The sequence below is a fragment of the Procambarus clarkii genome, chromosome 27, assembly GCF_040958095.1.
Source record: "Procambarus clarkii isolate CNS0578487 chromosome 27, FALCON_Pclarkii_2.0, whole genome shotgun sequence".
In the NCBI taxonomy this organism is placed as follows: domain Eukaryota; kingdom Metazoa; phylum Arthropoda; class Malacostraca; order Decapoda; family Cambaridae; genus Procambarus; species Procambarus clarkii.
Genome location: NC_091176.1, coordinates 30,853,137 through 30,870,090, shown reverse-complemented (window position 1 = coordinate 30,870,090; position 16,954 = coordinate 30,853,137). Strand labels below are relative to the sequence as shown.

General features: G+C 51.2%; 1 protein-coding gene across 1 annotated transcript in view; it reads left to right on the top strand.

Moving 5' to 3' along the window:
- The first annotated feature begins 205 nt into the window (after window positions 1-205).
- LOC123750438 (putative neural-cadherin 2) overlaps window positions 206-16,954 on the top strand; it is a 349,307-nt gene continuing 332,558 nt past the window's right edge. The window contains 2 exon segments of the mRNA XM_069332160.1: window positions 206-317; window positions 810-929. Coding sequence (XP_069188261.1) covers window positions 206-317; window positions 810-929 — 232 coding nt within the window.

Here is a 16,954-nt window from a genome sequence, read left to right as displayed (position 1 = left end):
CTTGGAAGACCTGGATATGATCTTGGAAGACCTGGATATGATCTTGGAAGACCTGGATATGATCTTGGAAGACCTGGATATGATCTTGGAAGACCTGGATATGATCTTGGAAGACCTGGATATGATCTTGGAAGACCTGGATATGATCTTGGAAGACCTGGATATGATCTTGGAAGACCTGGATATGATCTTGGAAGACCTGGATATGATCTTGGAAGACCTGGATATGATCTTGGAAGACCTGGATATGATCTTGGAAGACCTGGATATGATCTTGGACGAACTGGAAGTTCTGGAGAAATCGCAAGAATGGCCTAGCAAGTGGCTGATTGAGTCCTACTTCAGCAAAACGTAATGAATATTTAAGGTGTAGATACTAGAAGGAGGGAATTATCAGGGGAAAGGGCCAAACCATTACGACTATGTAGCACTTGGAAGGTGTCAGAATGAGGATTTGGGATGGGACGGGGGGGGGGGTGCCCAACTACTTGGACGGTCGGGGAATGATCGCCGACCTGCATGAAGCGAGACCGTCGCTCTACCGTCCAGTCCAAATAGTAGCGGCTCCCGTTTTCTATGCAGACTAGTTAGGCTAGGTGGGTTGTGTGGGGCCGGGCGTCATAGCGGCTGGTACTCGTCCATGGGGGCCAGACGGTAACGTAACGCACACATATGAGTCAAGGCATTTCGTAGGCCCTCTGTCTGTGTCTGTCTGTCTGTCTGTCTGTCTGTCTGTCTGTCTGTCTGTCTGTCTCCCAGAGTTCACCTCGAGACAGCCACTAACCCCGGACTGGTTTTCTCTCCGGCAGTGACCAAGTTGGTGGGGAGCGACCCGGTGGAGTTCCAGCGTCCAGAGTATTTCGCTGAAGTACCAGAGAACACCACCCGCGACCTTCTGCTGCGACTCTCTTCCAGAGTCCAGAGTCCAGGTGAGTCCTCCTCCTCCAGGTATTGGTACTGGACCAGTGTCCAGGTGAGTCCTCCTCCAGGCACTGGTACTGGTCCAGTGTCCAGGTGAGTCCTCCTCCTCCAGGCACTGGTACTGGTCCAGTGTCCCGGTGAGTCCTCCTCCAGGCACTGGTACTGGTCCAGTGTCCAGGTGAGTCCTCCTCCAGGCACTGGTACTGGTCCAGTGTCCTGGTGAGTCCTCCTCCAGACACTGGTACTGGTCCAGTGTCCAGGTGAGTCCTCCTCCAGACACTGGTACTGGTCCAGTGTCCAGGTGAGTCCTCCTCCAGACACTGGTACTGGTCCAGTGTCCAGGTGAGTCCTCCTCCAGACACTGTTACTGGTCCAGTGTCCAGGTGAGTCCTCCTCCAGACACTGGTACTGGTCCAGTGTCCAGGTGAGTCCTCCTCCAGGCACTGGTACTGGTCCAGTGTCCAGGTGAGTCCTCCTCCAGACACTGGTACTGGTCCAGTGTCCAGGTGAGTCCTCCTCCTCCAGGCACTGGTACTGGTCCAGTGTCCACGTGAGTCCTCCTCCTGGCACTGGTACTGGTTCAGTGTCCAGGTGAGTCCTCCTCCAGGCACTGGTACTGGTCCAGTGTCCAGGTGAGTCCTCCTCCAGGCACTGGTACTGGTCCAGTGTCCAGGTGAGTCCTCCTCCTGGCACTGGTACTGGTTCAGTGTCCAGGTGAGTCCTCCTCCAGGCACTGGTACTGGTCCAGTGTCCAGGTGAGTCCTCCTCCAGGCACTGGTACTGGTCCAGTGTCCAGGTGAGTCGTCCTCCAGACACTGGTACTGGTCCAGTGTCCAGGTGAGTCCTCCTCCTCCAGGTATTGGTACTGGTCCAGTGTCCAGGTGAGTCCTCCTCCAGACACTGGTACTGGTCCAGTGTCCAGGTGAGTCCTCCTCCTGGCACTGGTACTGGTCCAGTGTCCAGGTGAGTCCTCCTCCAGACAATGGTACTGGTCCAGTATACAGGTGAGTCCTCCTCCAGACACTGGTACTGGTCCAGTGTCCAGGTGAGTCCTCCTCCAGACACTGGTACTGGTCCAGTGTCCAGGTGAGTCCTCCAGACACTGGTACTGGTCCAGTGTCCAGGTGAGTCCTCCTCCAGACACTGGTACTGGTCCAGTGTCCAGGTGAGTCCTCCTCCAGACACTGGTACTGGTCCAGTGTCCAGGTGAGTACTCTTCCAGACACTGGTACTGGTCCAGTGTCCAGGTGAGTCCTCCTCCTGGCACTGGTACTGGTCCAGTGTCCAGGTGAGTCCTCCTCCTCCAGGTATTGGTACTGGTCCAGTGTCCAGGTGAGTCCTCCTCCAGACACTGGTACTGGTCCAGTGTCCAGGTGAGTCCTCCTCCTGGCACTGGTACTGGTCCAGTGTCCAGGTGAGTCCTCCTCCAGGCACTGGTACTGGTCCAGTGTCCAGGTGAGTCCTCCTCCTGGCACTGGTACTGGTCCAGTGTCCAGGTGAGTCCTCCTCCAGGCACTGGTACTGGTCCAGTGTCCAGGTGAGTCCTCCTCCTCCAGGTATTGGTACTGGTCCAGTGTCCAGGTGAGTCCTCCTCCAGGCACTGGTACTGGTCCAGTGTCCAGGTGAACCCTCCTCCAGACACCGGTACTGGTCCAGAGTCCAGGTGAGTCCTCCTCCAGACACTGGTACTGGTCCAGTGTCCAGGTGAGTCCTTCTCCAGGCACTGGTACTGGTCCAGTGTCCAGGTGAGTCCTCCTCCAGGCACTGGTACTGGTCCAGTGTCCTGGTGAGTCCTCCTCCTCCAGGTATTGGTACTGGTCCAGTGTCCAGGTGAGTCCTCCTCCTGGCACTGGTACTGGTCCAGTGTCTAGGTGAGTCCTCCTCCAGGCACTGGTACTGGTCCAGTGTCCTGGTGAGTCCTCTTCCTCCAGGTATTGGTACTGGTCCAGTGTCCAGGTGAGTCCTCCTCCAGACACTGGTACTGGTCCAGTGTCCAGGTGAGTCCTCCTCCAGACACTGGTACTGGTCCAGTGTCCAGGTGAGTCCTCCTCCAGACACTGGTACTGGTCCAGTGTCCAGGTGAGTCCTCCTCCAGGCACTGGTACTGGTCCAGTGTCCAGGTGAGTCCTCCTCCAGACACTGGTACTGGTCCAGTGTCCAGGTGAGTCCTCCTCCAGGCACTGGTACTGGTCCAGTGTCCAGGTGAGTCCTCCTCCAGACACTGGTACTGGTCCAGTGTCCAGGTGAGTCCTCCTCCAGGCACTGGTACTGGTCCAGTGTCCAGGTGAGTCCTCCTCCAGACACTGTTACTGGTCCAGTGTCCAGGTGAGTCCTCCTCCAGACACTGGTACTGGTCCAGTGTCCAGGTGAGTCCTCCTCCTGGCACTGGTACTGGTCCAGTGTCCAGGTGAGTCCTCCTCCAGACACTGTTACTGGTCCAGTGTCCAGGTGAGTCCTCCTCCAGGCACTGGTACTGGTCCAGTGTCCAGGTGAGTCCTCCTCCAGGCACTGGTACTGGTCCAGTGTCCTGGTGAGTCCTTCAGGTGAATTCTCATTCGGTCCAAAGTTTAGGTGAGTCTCTCCATGCACAGTTGCAATTCCTGGCAAAAAGGTGAATTCTACTTCCAGCAACAACACGGCCTCCATATAGACAGTTCCTCATAATACTAAATAGACATAGTACATTAATGAACCGCACCGTTAGTATATTAATACATTAGTTACCGCACTTATATTTCCCTCCTCAAATAATTTTCCTCCCGAAAGTTTGAAAGTTTCTAATTAAATAACTGGACACCACGAACGTCAGACCCTTTATATTATGCAGCAATAGCACGGAGACGCTCCCACCTCCTCCCTCTCCCACCCCATAAAAGCAGGCTGGTACGAGTGTTTTAGGGAGTAACATGCAAGGGAAGACTAATGAAACTGAAGTTCACATCACAGAAGTCAGGCAACAGCTTAAGTTACATGATCACATCTTAAACAATCGACAAGGACAAGTCAAAATAAAAGTGGACTTGATCCACCCAGGACCTGTAAAAAGGAGGCGGGGGGCCTTGGAGCCCCAAGAGCCAGTAAAAGAAGGGCCCTCGGTGCCCCCCATGACAAGTAAACGGAAGGTCCCTCTGTGCCCCCAAAGACCAGTAAAAGAGGGATGGGGGTCCTCGGTGCCTCCAAGACCAGTAAAACTGGGGCGCTCGGTGCCCCCAAGGCCAGTAAAAGGGGGGGGGGGGCCTCGGTGCCCCCATGACCAGTAAAAGGGGGGTGGCCTTGGTGCCCCCAAGGACCAGTAAAAGGGGGGGGTTGGTGCCTTCAGGACCAGTAAAAGGGGGGGGGGCCTTGGTGCCCCCAAGGACCAGTAAAACGGGGAGGGGGGTTGGTGCCGCCAGGACCAGTAAAAGGGGGGGGGCCTCGGTGCCCCCAAGGACCAGTAAAAGGGGGGGGGGTTGGTGCCTTCAGGACCAGTAAGAGGGGGTGCCTTGGTGCCCCCAAGGACCAGTAAAAGGGGGGAGGGTTGGTGCCACCAGGACCAGTAAAATGGGGGCCTCGGTGCCACCAGGACCAGTAAAAGGTGGGGCTTGGTGCCACCAGGACCAGTAAAAGGTGGGGCTTGGTGCCTCCTGGACCAGTAAAATTGGGGCCTCGGTGCCACCCAGGACCAATGACAGTAAATTGATAATATGTTAACTATAAATGCAACTGCCCGACATGCAATATTTTGTTGAAACAAGAAATCTTTTGGAAACAACAGGAAACATGAACGTACCTTAAGCTGGTGGAGTTGTGTCCCGCGATGTGCTAAAAAAGCTTTACCTGTAATGACAGAAAAAGTAAATATTAATGTGTCTGGAAATTCCTATATACACAATATAATAATGTTCCACATATATAACATATGAATGGTCACATCCACCTCCATGTTGGTATACAAGAGAGGAGACACTTGAGTCACACTTGAGTCTCGAGGTGATACTTACCTTCTCCTGAAGGAGGGTTGTGCTGTGACCCCTTCTCGTCGTGGGGTCAGAGAAAGGGGTCAGCGGTGTCCGTAGTGGGGTCAAACAAGGGGTTACAGCGGTGTCCGTAGTGGGGTCAAACAAGGGGGTACAGCGGTGTCCGTAGTGGGGTCAAACAAGGGGGTACAGCGGTGTCCGTAGTGGGGTCAAACAAGGGGGTACAGCGGTGTCCGTAGTGGGGTCAAACAAGGGGGTACAGCGGTGCCCGTAGTGGGGTTAAACAAGGGGGTTCAGCGGTGCCCGTAGTGGGGTCAAACAAGGGGGTACAGCGGTGCCCGTAGTGGGGTCAAACAAGGGGGTTCAGCGGTGTCCGTAGTGGGGTCAAACAAGGGGGTACAGCGGTGTCCGTAGTGGGGTCAAACAAGGGGGTTCAGCGGTGCCCGTAGTGGGGTCAAACAAGGGGGTTCAGCGGTGCCCGTAGTGGGGTCAGACAAGGGGGTCAGCGGTGCCCGTAGTGGGGTCAAACAAGGGGGTTCAGCGGTGCCCGTAGTGGGGTCAAACAAGGGGGTTCAGCGGTGCCCGTAGTGGGGTCAAACAAGGGGGTTCAGCGGTGCCCGTAGTGGGGTCAAACAAGGGGGTTCAGCGGTGCCCGTAGTGGGGTCAGACAAGGGATTGGGGTCAGCAGTGTCCGTTGTGAGGTCAGACAAGGGGGTCAGCGTCAACACTACTCACCACTTGGTCACTAACACAAACAAAGCGGTGTGGCCAACATTCACGAATCACTCATAATGAACTACCTATCCAGTATGAGACAAGAAAGACTGCAAGAAGTGAAGTAACTGCACTTCACACTCACTTTCACGATTTTCCTAGACACGAAACAACTAATAATAAAAATACTCGCACCCGTAAACCTCAACGCTGTAGTTTGCTAGTCCACACACCAGTGCTAACTAACATCCAGTTTGTTAAATACCACAACATGCAGTCTCCATAACTGGGTGTGACCGAACACTTGGGAAGATGTTCACAGACACTTTAGATGTCACCACAACACAGCCAACACCCGCCACCATTACCGTCATACTGGATTCCTGGCTGCGCCACCAGAGGGTGCAGACGTCGAGCTCTGGCTGTCAGTGGTCGTTTGCCGTTGCTGAGTGGCGGTTGCTGTGGGGGGGTGTGGAGCTCCCGCTGGTCGGGGCCCCACCTGCCAGTATGGACGGGGCTGGTACTAGCCATATCAGAAGAATAGACACAGTGCGGCTGGATTTTTCTGCTGATGTGGGTTGGCCCGTTGTAGAAGTTGCCCTCCTCGACGTCCTCCGTGTTGACGTCCCCGAGCTCCTGGGCCTAGAGAAGTTGTCGCCCGCCCGAGTTGCGGTGTCGTTCGCCAAGTCAACTGTATACCGGGAGTTTGTGGCCCGCTGGAATGGCCGCACGCTTCCTCTTCCGGATTCGGCTGTGTCTGTAGAGATCTCGGATCCCTGGGGGCCCTTGACGTTTGTGAGTATTCACGGCGTGCCGGTGACCTTCCCCGAGGCGGCCCTCATGGCCTTGTTTACGCGGTTTGGGTCGGTGGTGAAGCACCGGTTCAACACTTTGAGTGCGGGCCGACTGAAGGGGCTCCGGCTGGGTTCACGCACGCTTGTCATGCGGCTCACTAGCCCTATACCATCCAGGGTCTCATATCGTGGGCTGTCTCTGAGGACCTTCTATCAGGGGCAGACCCGGACGTGTTTCCGGTGTGGTGCTGAGGGCCACGTCGCGGCCGGTTGTGACGCTCCTCATACAGATGCCCCTTCAGTTTTCCTAGAGGATGATTTTCCTCCCTTATCTGTGCGTGTGGACTCCCCGGCGGATTCTCGCTCTGTGCTCGTGCCTGGTGTGGATCCTGCGGCGGTTCCGGATGTCGATACGTCTGGACCGGATGTGTCTGCCCCGCCGGTGAGCTCGGGGGACCTAGGGGCGCCTGTTTCGGACCTTCATTGTTCGATGCCTGTGGAAGTGCATCCGCATCCGGTGACCTTGGGGGATGCTGTAGGGGTGGTGCCCGAGTCTCCTGCTGGAGGCAGTGTGCTTCCCGGGGCTGATGGTGCGGTGGTTTGTGTGTCTCCGCCCACGTCTTCTGCTTCGTCGACTCTGGGAGTTTCCTCGTTGACGAGTACCTCTTCTATTCAGCAGGTTCCGTCGCCATCCCTGGATACCTCACGTGTGCTGACGTCTTCCCCTCCGCCTGTTGTGTCTCTTCCTTCTCCGACTCCGGTCTCCGTTCCTGTCGATGGTTCTTCTGGGACACCGCTTGTTGGGGGTGACAGCTCCGACGATCAGCAGCCTCTGTTTAAGCGCCGTCGCTCGGCTCGGGGTGCGTCACCTCGCCGGTCGTGGGCAGAGGAGCGGGATGACATGGAGGATGATGATGTGGCCGACGCTGTGTTGCCTTCTGAGTTGGATGCTGTGCCTCCTGCTGGTGGTTCCCCTCAGTGGGCTGTTGCCCCTGGTAAGAGCGACCTTGTGGTGGTGTTGACGAAGGATGTGAAGCGGGGAGCCTCTGCTCCTGTTCCAGTTGGTGGGGGCTCTAGGGCCCTTGCGGAGACACCCTCCGTGGGTCTCGGTGCGGTTCCTGACACCCAACGGTGTGCACGCCCTAGTGGGCGGGCCAGTGTGCGGCCTGCAGTGCAGTCAGATGTGCTTCCCAGTTGCTGGGAAGTGCTTCCGCTGCGCCCGTGTGCCCAGCGTCCTCGGGGGAAACCTGTCCCTTTTGTCCTCTCGACCGGAGAGGTGCTCGACGGATTTACGGCAACTGTGACTTTTCAGTGTACTGACTCAGTGCATCCTGTTCCCTGGTGCCCTTCTACCATCTGGGTTCCAAGTACGCAGTGTTTTGTCTCAGGAGTGCCGAATTCGATGCCTCGGCCTACTGCGACTCCTGGGTGTCCGATTTCTGACGGTCTCCAACTTGTTTGGGAGGCTTATTGTCTACGGTTTCCTGCTCGGGAGTACCCGGAGAAGTATGAGTGATTGGTTTATTGGTGTGTTTGGTTTCTGTCTGTATTGTGCGTAATGTTTCCCCGGTGCCTGCGTGCACAGGTGGGTGACCTTGTCTGTGCGTGTGGGTGGTGTGGGTATTGTTCTTGCCCCTGCATGGCTTGTTTTCTTGTCTGTTTTGTGCTATGCACTTGGTGTGTGTGTTTTATGTTATTTATGTCGTGATATTTATTTGTAACATTCTGTTTGTTGGTGTGTGTGGGTGTGTAACCATCCAGTGCCCGTTTCGGGGTTTTCTTATTGTGCCTTATTTTGTGTGTTTTCTTTCTTGGTTTTTGTTGTGTATGTTTCGTTTGCATCCGTGTTTTCGCACTTTGCTATGTTTGTCCTGTATGTATGTATGTATGATTTGTTTTCTATTGTCTGGTTTGTGTAATGTGTATTTCTTTTATAAAAATCTAATTTTGTATATGTATGCGTGTCTGGTGTATTCTGTGTATGGTTGTTGTGTCTTTCCATGACCGTATGCGTCCGTTTGTTGTGTGTCCATTATTATGTTTAATTTTGTATTCGGTCTTATGTCCCTGGAGTTTCTAGGGTCTTGTACTGCAATGTTCTTTTATGCCTGTGTTTCTACTTATGTTTTGTTATGTTCTTGTTCTTCTGTTCATGTCTTGTATCTTGTGCTATACTTTGTATATTTCTTTTATATAAAAAAAAAAAAAAAAAAAAAAAATTACCGTCATACTGGCCTCACTCCCCAGACTACACGGCTCCACACAGCATTCCGAGTTACCAATGACTGCTAATAACCCCATGTTAAGACAGGTGGTGTTTCATCACAACCCAGTATGAGTGTTCGCCTAGCTCTGGGCGGAGGTGGACGTGTCGCCTGTGGGCTCCTGGTTTGCTGCCCCGTGGCAGTTTATGTGTGTGAGCGGACCCTTGGGGCCGTGGCGGCTGGAGGGATGGCGGCCCCCCTCCCCCCTGTGAAGCGGAGGGATACCATTGGCTTAGAATTTACTGGCCCAGCATCTTACCCGGCAGTTGAGGTGGTGATGATTAACATGTTGCGGGTGGATGTGGCGTCTGTGTGCGGCGTTCAACTTGTATCCGAGCATCGAGCTGTTGTGAAATTCTGCTCTACGGCTGTGTATCGTGACTTTGTGGACTGCTATGACGGGAGGACATTTACTCTGCCTGAAGGTGGTGGTTCGGTGATAGTGTCGGACAGGTGCAGTGAGACTACCAATGTGGCGGTTCATGGTGCTCCCTTTGAGTTCCCTGACTCTCTTCTCCAGCGTCATTTTAACCGGTATGGGCGGGTCTTGAGTGTCCGAATGAATGCAGTCTCCTCCGGGCGGTGGAAGGGTATCCCGAATGGGACCCGCACTGTGGCGCTGCGCTTGAAGGACTCCATCCCTTCGTCCCTCCAGCTTCTGGGCTTCATGGTACACGTGTTCTATGGGGGTCAGCCCCGGACGTGTTTCCGGTGCGGACTCTCGGGACATCAGGCTGCAGGATGTGATGCGAGCCGGGTCGGGCCTGTAAACCTTTTCAGGGAGGAGGACTTTTCCCCGTTGGCGGTCCCGGACCTGTCGGAAGGTGCTGCTGTGGACAGTGTTACTACCCAGTCCTCTATTGCCCAGTTACCGGTCTCTGATGCCAGCCGCGATGTGGCTGTGGGTGTCGGAGTGGGAGGAAGTGCATCCCCGGCTCCCGCACCTCAGCCTCCCCTGCCTGCCTCGTCTCCAGTCGAGTCTCCAGTTGTGTCTCCTGTGGTGTGTGGTCTCGTGGCTCCGGACGTCGAGGCCGAGCCTCGGCCTGTACTGTCTCCGGCAACTGTGTCTTCGACTCGTGTCGACGTGCACACTGTGATGTCTCCTGCGGTGTGTGGTCCTGTTCCCCGGGTTGTTGAGGCTGCGATGTCGAGTGATCGTGCGCTGCGGGGAGTTGCGCGGGCAACCAGCGGTTCTGCTACGGTGCTTCCTAGCGGGGATGATAATTCCGACGATCTGCGACCTGTGTCCAAGCGTTCGCGACGAGCTTTGAGTCTGTCTCCGCCTCGTAATGCGGCCTGGGCCGACGTCGGGGAATTTGAGGACTCCGGGAGTTCGTCTTCTGGGGAGTGTGATGTGTGCGTCGCTGTTGGAGTGCCTGCGGCTCCTGTGGGCCGTGTTGCAGCAGTGATGGGTCCTGTGGTGGGATTGTCGCCTGGCCCTGGTCCGGTGTCTTCTCCGGCTGCCTCCGCGTCACCGGATGCTGGTTCCCTGGGTTGGGAGGTTGTGGCACCGGCCGAGATTGCGAGAGAGGGTAGGGGCTTGGTGCCGGTTCTTACAAATGCTTCTGTTCCGGCGGCCTCCGTGCCTCTGGCGTCCATGTCTGTGCCTTCCACGCCTTTGCCCTCTGCTCAGTCATCCTTTGTTACTCCGTCCCCTGTGGTGTCGGCCCCTGCACCATCGCCTTCTGTGATTGCGTCCCCTGCGACTCCGCCCGCTCAGTTGCCGGCCTGTGTCCAGCCGACTCCTGTGCTTCAGTCCCGTGTGGTTCCACCGTCTGTATCAAAGCCCTCTGTGCGGCCTCTTCCCGTGCCTACCGCCCCCGTGGTGGAGGGAGCCGAGCTGGAGGTTCCTGACTTCATGCGTCGACCACGAGGGTCCCGTAGTCACGTTAACGCGCCTATGGAAATGTGGGCACAGTGGGATGCCTATCGAAAGAAGTACCCGCGTCGTTATTATCCGGATAAATATGAAGATTGACTGTGTGTGTGGTTCTTGCTTTGTGTTGCTTCTTTCTTTCGTTGGTTTGTTGAGCTATGTGTTACGGGTTCCTTTTTTTCTTCCCCTGTTTTCTTACCTAGTTCTTGCTGGGTTATAATGCTCTAGTATGTTTTCTTTTTTTTGACTCTTTCATTGTTACCTATGTGTAAGATTCCATTTTTGTTTATGCTTATTTACGATTTGTTCTCTTATCTGTGTCCTATTTACTGTGTTATATGTTCCGATGTACCGATTCTTTATATTTTATTTAATAATTTACTATGTCATGCAAATGTTCTGTTTCCTTTGTTCTATATACTGTGCTGTGTATTGCTTTGATGTATTCCCTTGTTAATTTCCTGCATTTTCTTTACTATGTTGTATTTACAGTTATTGTGTTCTCGATTCTGTGGTGTTAATTTTGTATGTGTATTCCTTGTTTATATTTTACCTCTGGTTATATTGTGCTCCTTGTGTGCTATTGTAATTACTGACGCTTTTGGCACGCCCCGTCTGGGTAGTGCTGCTTTTGTTTTTGTGTGTGTGTGTTCTTATGAGTTTTATGTTATTCTTTGTTTTCACTTTTGTGTTATGGTGATCTGTGTTCCTTGTTATCTGTGTTGTTGTTGTTCTGTATTATTTGTTACTCTGCTTTCCTGTTTATATGGTTACTGTATGCTGTAATTGCTCTGTTTTAAAAATAAAACGAAAAAAAAATAATAAAAATACTTGCACCCGTAAACCTCACCGCTGTAGTTTGCTAGTCCACACACCAGTGCTAACTAACACCCAGTTTGTTAAATACCACAACATGCAGTCTCCATAACTGGGTGTGACCGAACACTTGGGAAGATGTTCACAGACACTTTAGATGTCACCACAACACAGCCAACACCCGCCACCATTACCGTCATACTGGCCTCACTCCCCAGACTACAGGGCTCCACACAGCATTCCCAGTTACCAATGACTGCTAATAACCCATGTTAAGACAGGTGGTGTTTCATCCCAACCCAGCGTCTAACCATTGACCAAGTGCTTATTCTACTTCACGTGTTCGAATCACATGGCAGTAGGTATTTTGTCCTTTTAATTTAAATGCGAGTAATTCAACCGGTTCATGTAAACAGTGGCTGGGCTCTCGTTGACCAGCCGCCGGCCCGCAGTTCTTGGGGTGCGAGAATTTATATTGCAGTGCTTCTTATCCGTCCTTTCAGGTATGGGTAAGAAGCACTTTATATTTTGGGACAGAGTGCTCGGTACCGAAACCCAGTCCAGTGCAGTCTTCGAACCAAAACTGTACAATTTGAAGCTACTGTATTATAAGGCAAAGTTTAAACAATATTGTAGATCAACACGGAAGGCTGTCAGCCCGCGAATTTCTCGATGTTGATATTTTAGTCTTAATACCAAGATGACATAAGACTTAGTATTGTAATTTTGACAACGCACTATATCTTTCCACCGTTCACAATAGGAAGCCCTTATGGTCTCTGGTACTTTTCTTCACCGAGAGTATGAGTCATAACATTACCTTACAGAAATGGTTGATTACACATATGCTTCGTTTAACGAGATCAGTGAAGTTAATAGGTTAAAATTATAATCAGGTTTTTCCTTCCATTTCTGGAAGTCGTGTGACAAGATGGGAAGAAGTATCTTCTTGTATACTCAAGATGGGAAGTTCCTCGGTGTTCACATTGACAATAAACTAAATTGACATTGCCACATACACAAAAGTACTAAAAAGGTTTCTAAAACAGTAGACATTCTCTCTAAAGTCAGATACCATGCTCCTCGCCCTGCCCTAGTTACTCTTGGGTTACTCACTCATTTATCTATATCTCACCTATGGTATCTGAACCTGGGGATCCAACACCCTTAATTACCTCCGACCCTTAATTACTCAACAAAATCATCAATTAAAACAATCACAAATTCCAGTCCAAGACACCACTCTGCTTCCTTACTGAAACTAGCGACAGGGGGGACGGAGAGAGAGAGAGAGAGAGAGAGAGAGAGAGAGAGAGAGAGAGAGAGAGAGAGAGAGAGAGAGAGAGAGAGAGAGAGAGAGAGAGAGAGAGAGAGAGAGAGAGAGAGAGAGAGAGAGAGAGAGAGAGAGAGAGAGAGAGAGAGAGAGAGAGTGAGAGAGAGAGTGTGAGTGAGTGAGTGAGAGTCAGACCCAGACAGTCACTGTGTAGTCCTCCTGTACTATTAGCTATTACGATGGTATGACAATAACAACTTTACACAACCGATAGATCAGCTGTGTCCGGATACTATTCATTGTCTTGGCTGACAATGTGGCATATTATTACTCTCTTACAAGTGTTGCGTTTGCCACACCTGCTCTGCCACACCTGTTCTGCTACACCTGCTCTGCCACACCTACTCTGCTACACCTGCTCTGCCACACCTGCTCTGCTACACCTGCTCTGCCACACCTACTCTGCTACACCTGCTCTGCCACACCTGCTCTGCTACACCTGCTCTGCTACACCTGCTCTGCCACACCTGCTCTGCTACACCTGCTCTGCCACACCTACTCTGCTACACCTGTTCTGCTACACCTGCTCTGCCACACCTACTCTGCTACACCTGCTCTGCTACACCTACTCTGCCACACCTACTCTGCCACACCTGCTCTGCCACACCTGTTCTGCCACACCTGCTCTGCCACACCTGCTCTGCCACACCTGCTCTGCAACACCTATTCTGCTACACCTGCTCTGCCACACCTGCTCTACCACACCTGCTCTGCCACACCTACTCTACTACACTTGCTCTGTCATACCTGCTCGGCCACACCTGCTCTGCCACACCTGCTCTGCCACACCTGCTCTGCTATACCTGCTGCCACACCTGCTCTGCCACACCTGCTCTGCCACACCTGCTCTGCTACACCTGTTCTGCCACACCTATTCTGCTACACCTGCTCTGCCACACCTTTATCACACCTGCTCTGCCACACCTACTCTACTACACCTGCTCTGCCACACCTGCTCTGCCACACCTGCTCTTCTACACCTGCTCTGCCACACCTGCTCTACTCCACCTGCTCTGCCACACCTGCTCTGCCATACCTGCTCTGCTACACCTGCTCTGCTACACCTGCTCTGCTACACCTGCTCTGTTACACCTGCTCTGCTACACCTGCTCTGCTACACCTGCTCTGCTACACCTGCTCTGCTACACCTGCTCTGCTACACCTGCTCTGCTACACCTGCTCTGCTACACCTGCTCTGTTACACCTGCTCTGCTACACCTGCTCTGCTACACCTGCTCTGCTACACCTGCTCTGTTACACCTGCTCTGTTACACCTGCTCTGCTACACCTGCTCTGCTACACCTGCTCTGTTACACCATTCATTCTGGAAATCATGAAACGGAACCCAACAGAAAAAAGTGTTAATCAATGGCTATAACACCTTCTCTTCTCTTCACCTTTCCTATCCTTTAACACTTTATCTACCCTTCACCACCTTCCCTTCCCTTCACCACCTTCCTTATTCTTCACCCCTTTCCCTACCCTTCACCACCTTACCGACCCTTCACCACCTTCCCTACCCTTCACCACCATCTCTACCCTCCACCACCTTCCCTTCCCTTCACCACCTTCCTTATTCTTCACCCCTTTCCCTACCCTCCACCACCTTCCCTACCCTTCACCACCTTGTGGTGTGGGTGAGGAAGAGAAACTCACAATATAAAGTACGAAAAAAGAGGTGAAAGGCGAGAGTAAATAGGTATATAGAAAACCTCAGAAACCTTATTGGTGAAGATAAAGTGAAATATGGACAAAGGAGGATACCTGAGATACCTGGGATACCTGATGAACCAGGCTGTGACTCATACGACAGGCTGCGAGCAGCCGCGTCCAACAGCCTGGTTGATCAGTCCAGCAACCAGGAGCTGGTCGACGACCGGGCCGCGGGGACGCTAAGCCCCGGAAGCACCTCAAGGTAACCTCAAATTAAGGAGATAGCAACATAGGGGGGGGGGGGGAGGGGGAGGGAGGGGGCTTCCCTCATTGGTGTGTGTTTGTGTGAGTGTGCTCACCTAGTTGTACTTGCGGGGGTTGAGCGCTAGTTCCTTCATCCCGCCTCGCAACTGTCAATTAACAGGTGTACAGATTATTTAGCATATTGGACTCTCTCAAATTTACATTTGAAACTGTGTATGGAATCAGCCTCCATTACATCAATGCCTAATGCAATCCATTTTTTAACTACTCTGACACTGATTTTTTTTAAAGTCTCTGTGGCTCATTTAGGAACTGAGTTTCTACCTGTGTCCAATTGTTCGTGTTCCACCCGTACTAAATAGTTTGTCTTGGTCAACCAACTGTCAATTCCCATGCGAATTTTCTAGGTGGTTATCATGTCTGCCCTTACTATTTTGTCTTCCAGGGACGTGAGGCTTAGCTTCAGTAGCTTTCCTTGTAGCGCATACGTTTCAGTTCTGGGACTAGTCAGCTCTGCTCTTCTGCATATATCAAAATCTTCTCTAAGTTTGTCGTGTGTGTGTGTGTGTGTGTGTGTTTATGTGTACTCACCTAATTGTAATCACCTTATTGTGGTTGTGGGGATTAAGCTCTGGCTCTTTGGTCCCGCCTCTCAGCCGTCAACCACCTGATATACAGATTCCTGAACCTACTGGACTCTATCATATCTACTTTTGAAACTGTGTATGGAGTCAGCTTCCACCATATCACTTCCTAGTGCATTCCATTTACTAACTACTCTGACACTGAAAAAGTTCCTTCTAATGTCTCTGTGGCTCATTTGGGTACTCAGCTTCCACCTGTGTACCCTTGTGCGTGTGCCACCTGTGTTAAATAATCCATCCTTGTCCACCCTGTCAATTCCCCTGAGAATTTTGTATGTGGTGATCATGTCTCCCCTAGCTCTTCTGTCTTCCAACGACGTGAGGTGCAGTTCACGTAGTCTGTCCTCATAACTCATGCCTCTTAGTTCTGGGACTAGTCTAGTAGCATACCTCTGAACTTTTTCCAGCTTCATCTTGTGCTTGACTAGATACGGGCTCCATTCTGGGGCTGCATACTCCAGGATTGGCCTTACATATGTGGTATACAAGGTTCTGAAGCATTCCTTACACAGGTTCCTGAAAGCAGTTCTGATATTAGCCAGCCTCGCATCGGCCACTTATGTTATTATATGAAGAAATAGGATGAAAGTTATGAATAAGGTAAAAGGAAAGAATAGGAGAATAGGTGAAGAAAAATTAGAAAGTGTAACAACGAAGACAGACAGGTAAAATAAAGGTTAGAAATATGGGAGAGAAAAGGAATAACAATAGGAAAAGAGATATAATGTAAAAAGAAGGAAAAGTAACCAAAAAAGATATTTTGGATACTATTTTCTACCCTTAACACTGTGCAAAAGACTATCCAGTAGTACAGGATGGGTAGTGCCAGTATTTAGAAGGTGGGACAGGATGTGGCAGGTGTTTTGATGGATATTCTGGTGTAAAGAGAGCACCTGTTGGGTGACTTTTGCACCAAGATCGTCAAGTGGCTTTTTCGTGTGTCTCTCTCTCTTGATGTGTGCCGGCTTCGAGGTCGCGCGCACCCCCACGGCGCAGCCTTGGGGTTGCTTGCTGTGTTAATATAAACTGTTTATTCATTACTTTCCATAGTTTAACCAAAGTTTTAATGCAATATAAACGGGTTAAATTAAATTTTACGACGCATCAGATTCTTAAAAACTCGTAAATATGAATTGACTACAAAATTATTCCAAGCATAATTGGAGTATACAATGTGATTTCAGACTAAGGAGAGGTTGGTTATTTTAATACGTCAATTTCTTTTAATTCTGAAGTAATTTTACTTTCACATAAACGAAATCAAATTTCTGGTCGTAATTATAATTTAAATAAATAAATTGGGTTAATAATTTCTTTGACAGACGAGATTCAACATTTAAATCACGTTCCTCGTCATCTATAAACAAGAGATTACGTGATTTGTGTCATCCTTACACTTTACGTCCCATTGTCAAGATTCTGAACTTAACTTCACTTATAAATTATAATAACCTATTTATTTACTAATTTACAAAACAGCGGAATAAATTGCACACATTGTGTGTATTGTGAAGATGAATGTCACATACAGTGACAGTCGAAGATGGTAAAGACTGCGTGTAGTGAAGATGGTGTTTAATAATGGTAGCGAGTAATGGCGGTAGTAAAAGTCGTGTGTGTGCGTGTGTGTACCCTCCTGGTGGCTGTGTATCTTAAGATGCAGCTCACAACATCTTGGCTCTGGAGAGCTGCAAGAGGCAGGAGAAGGCCGCCTCTCGT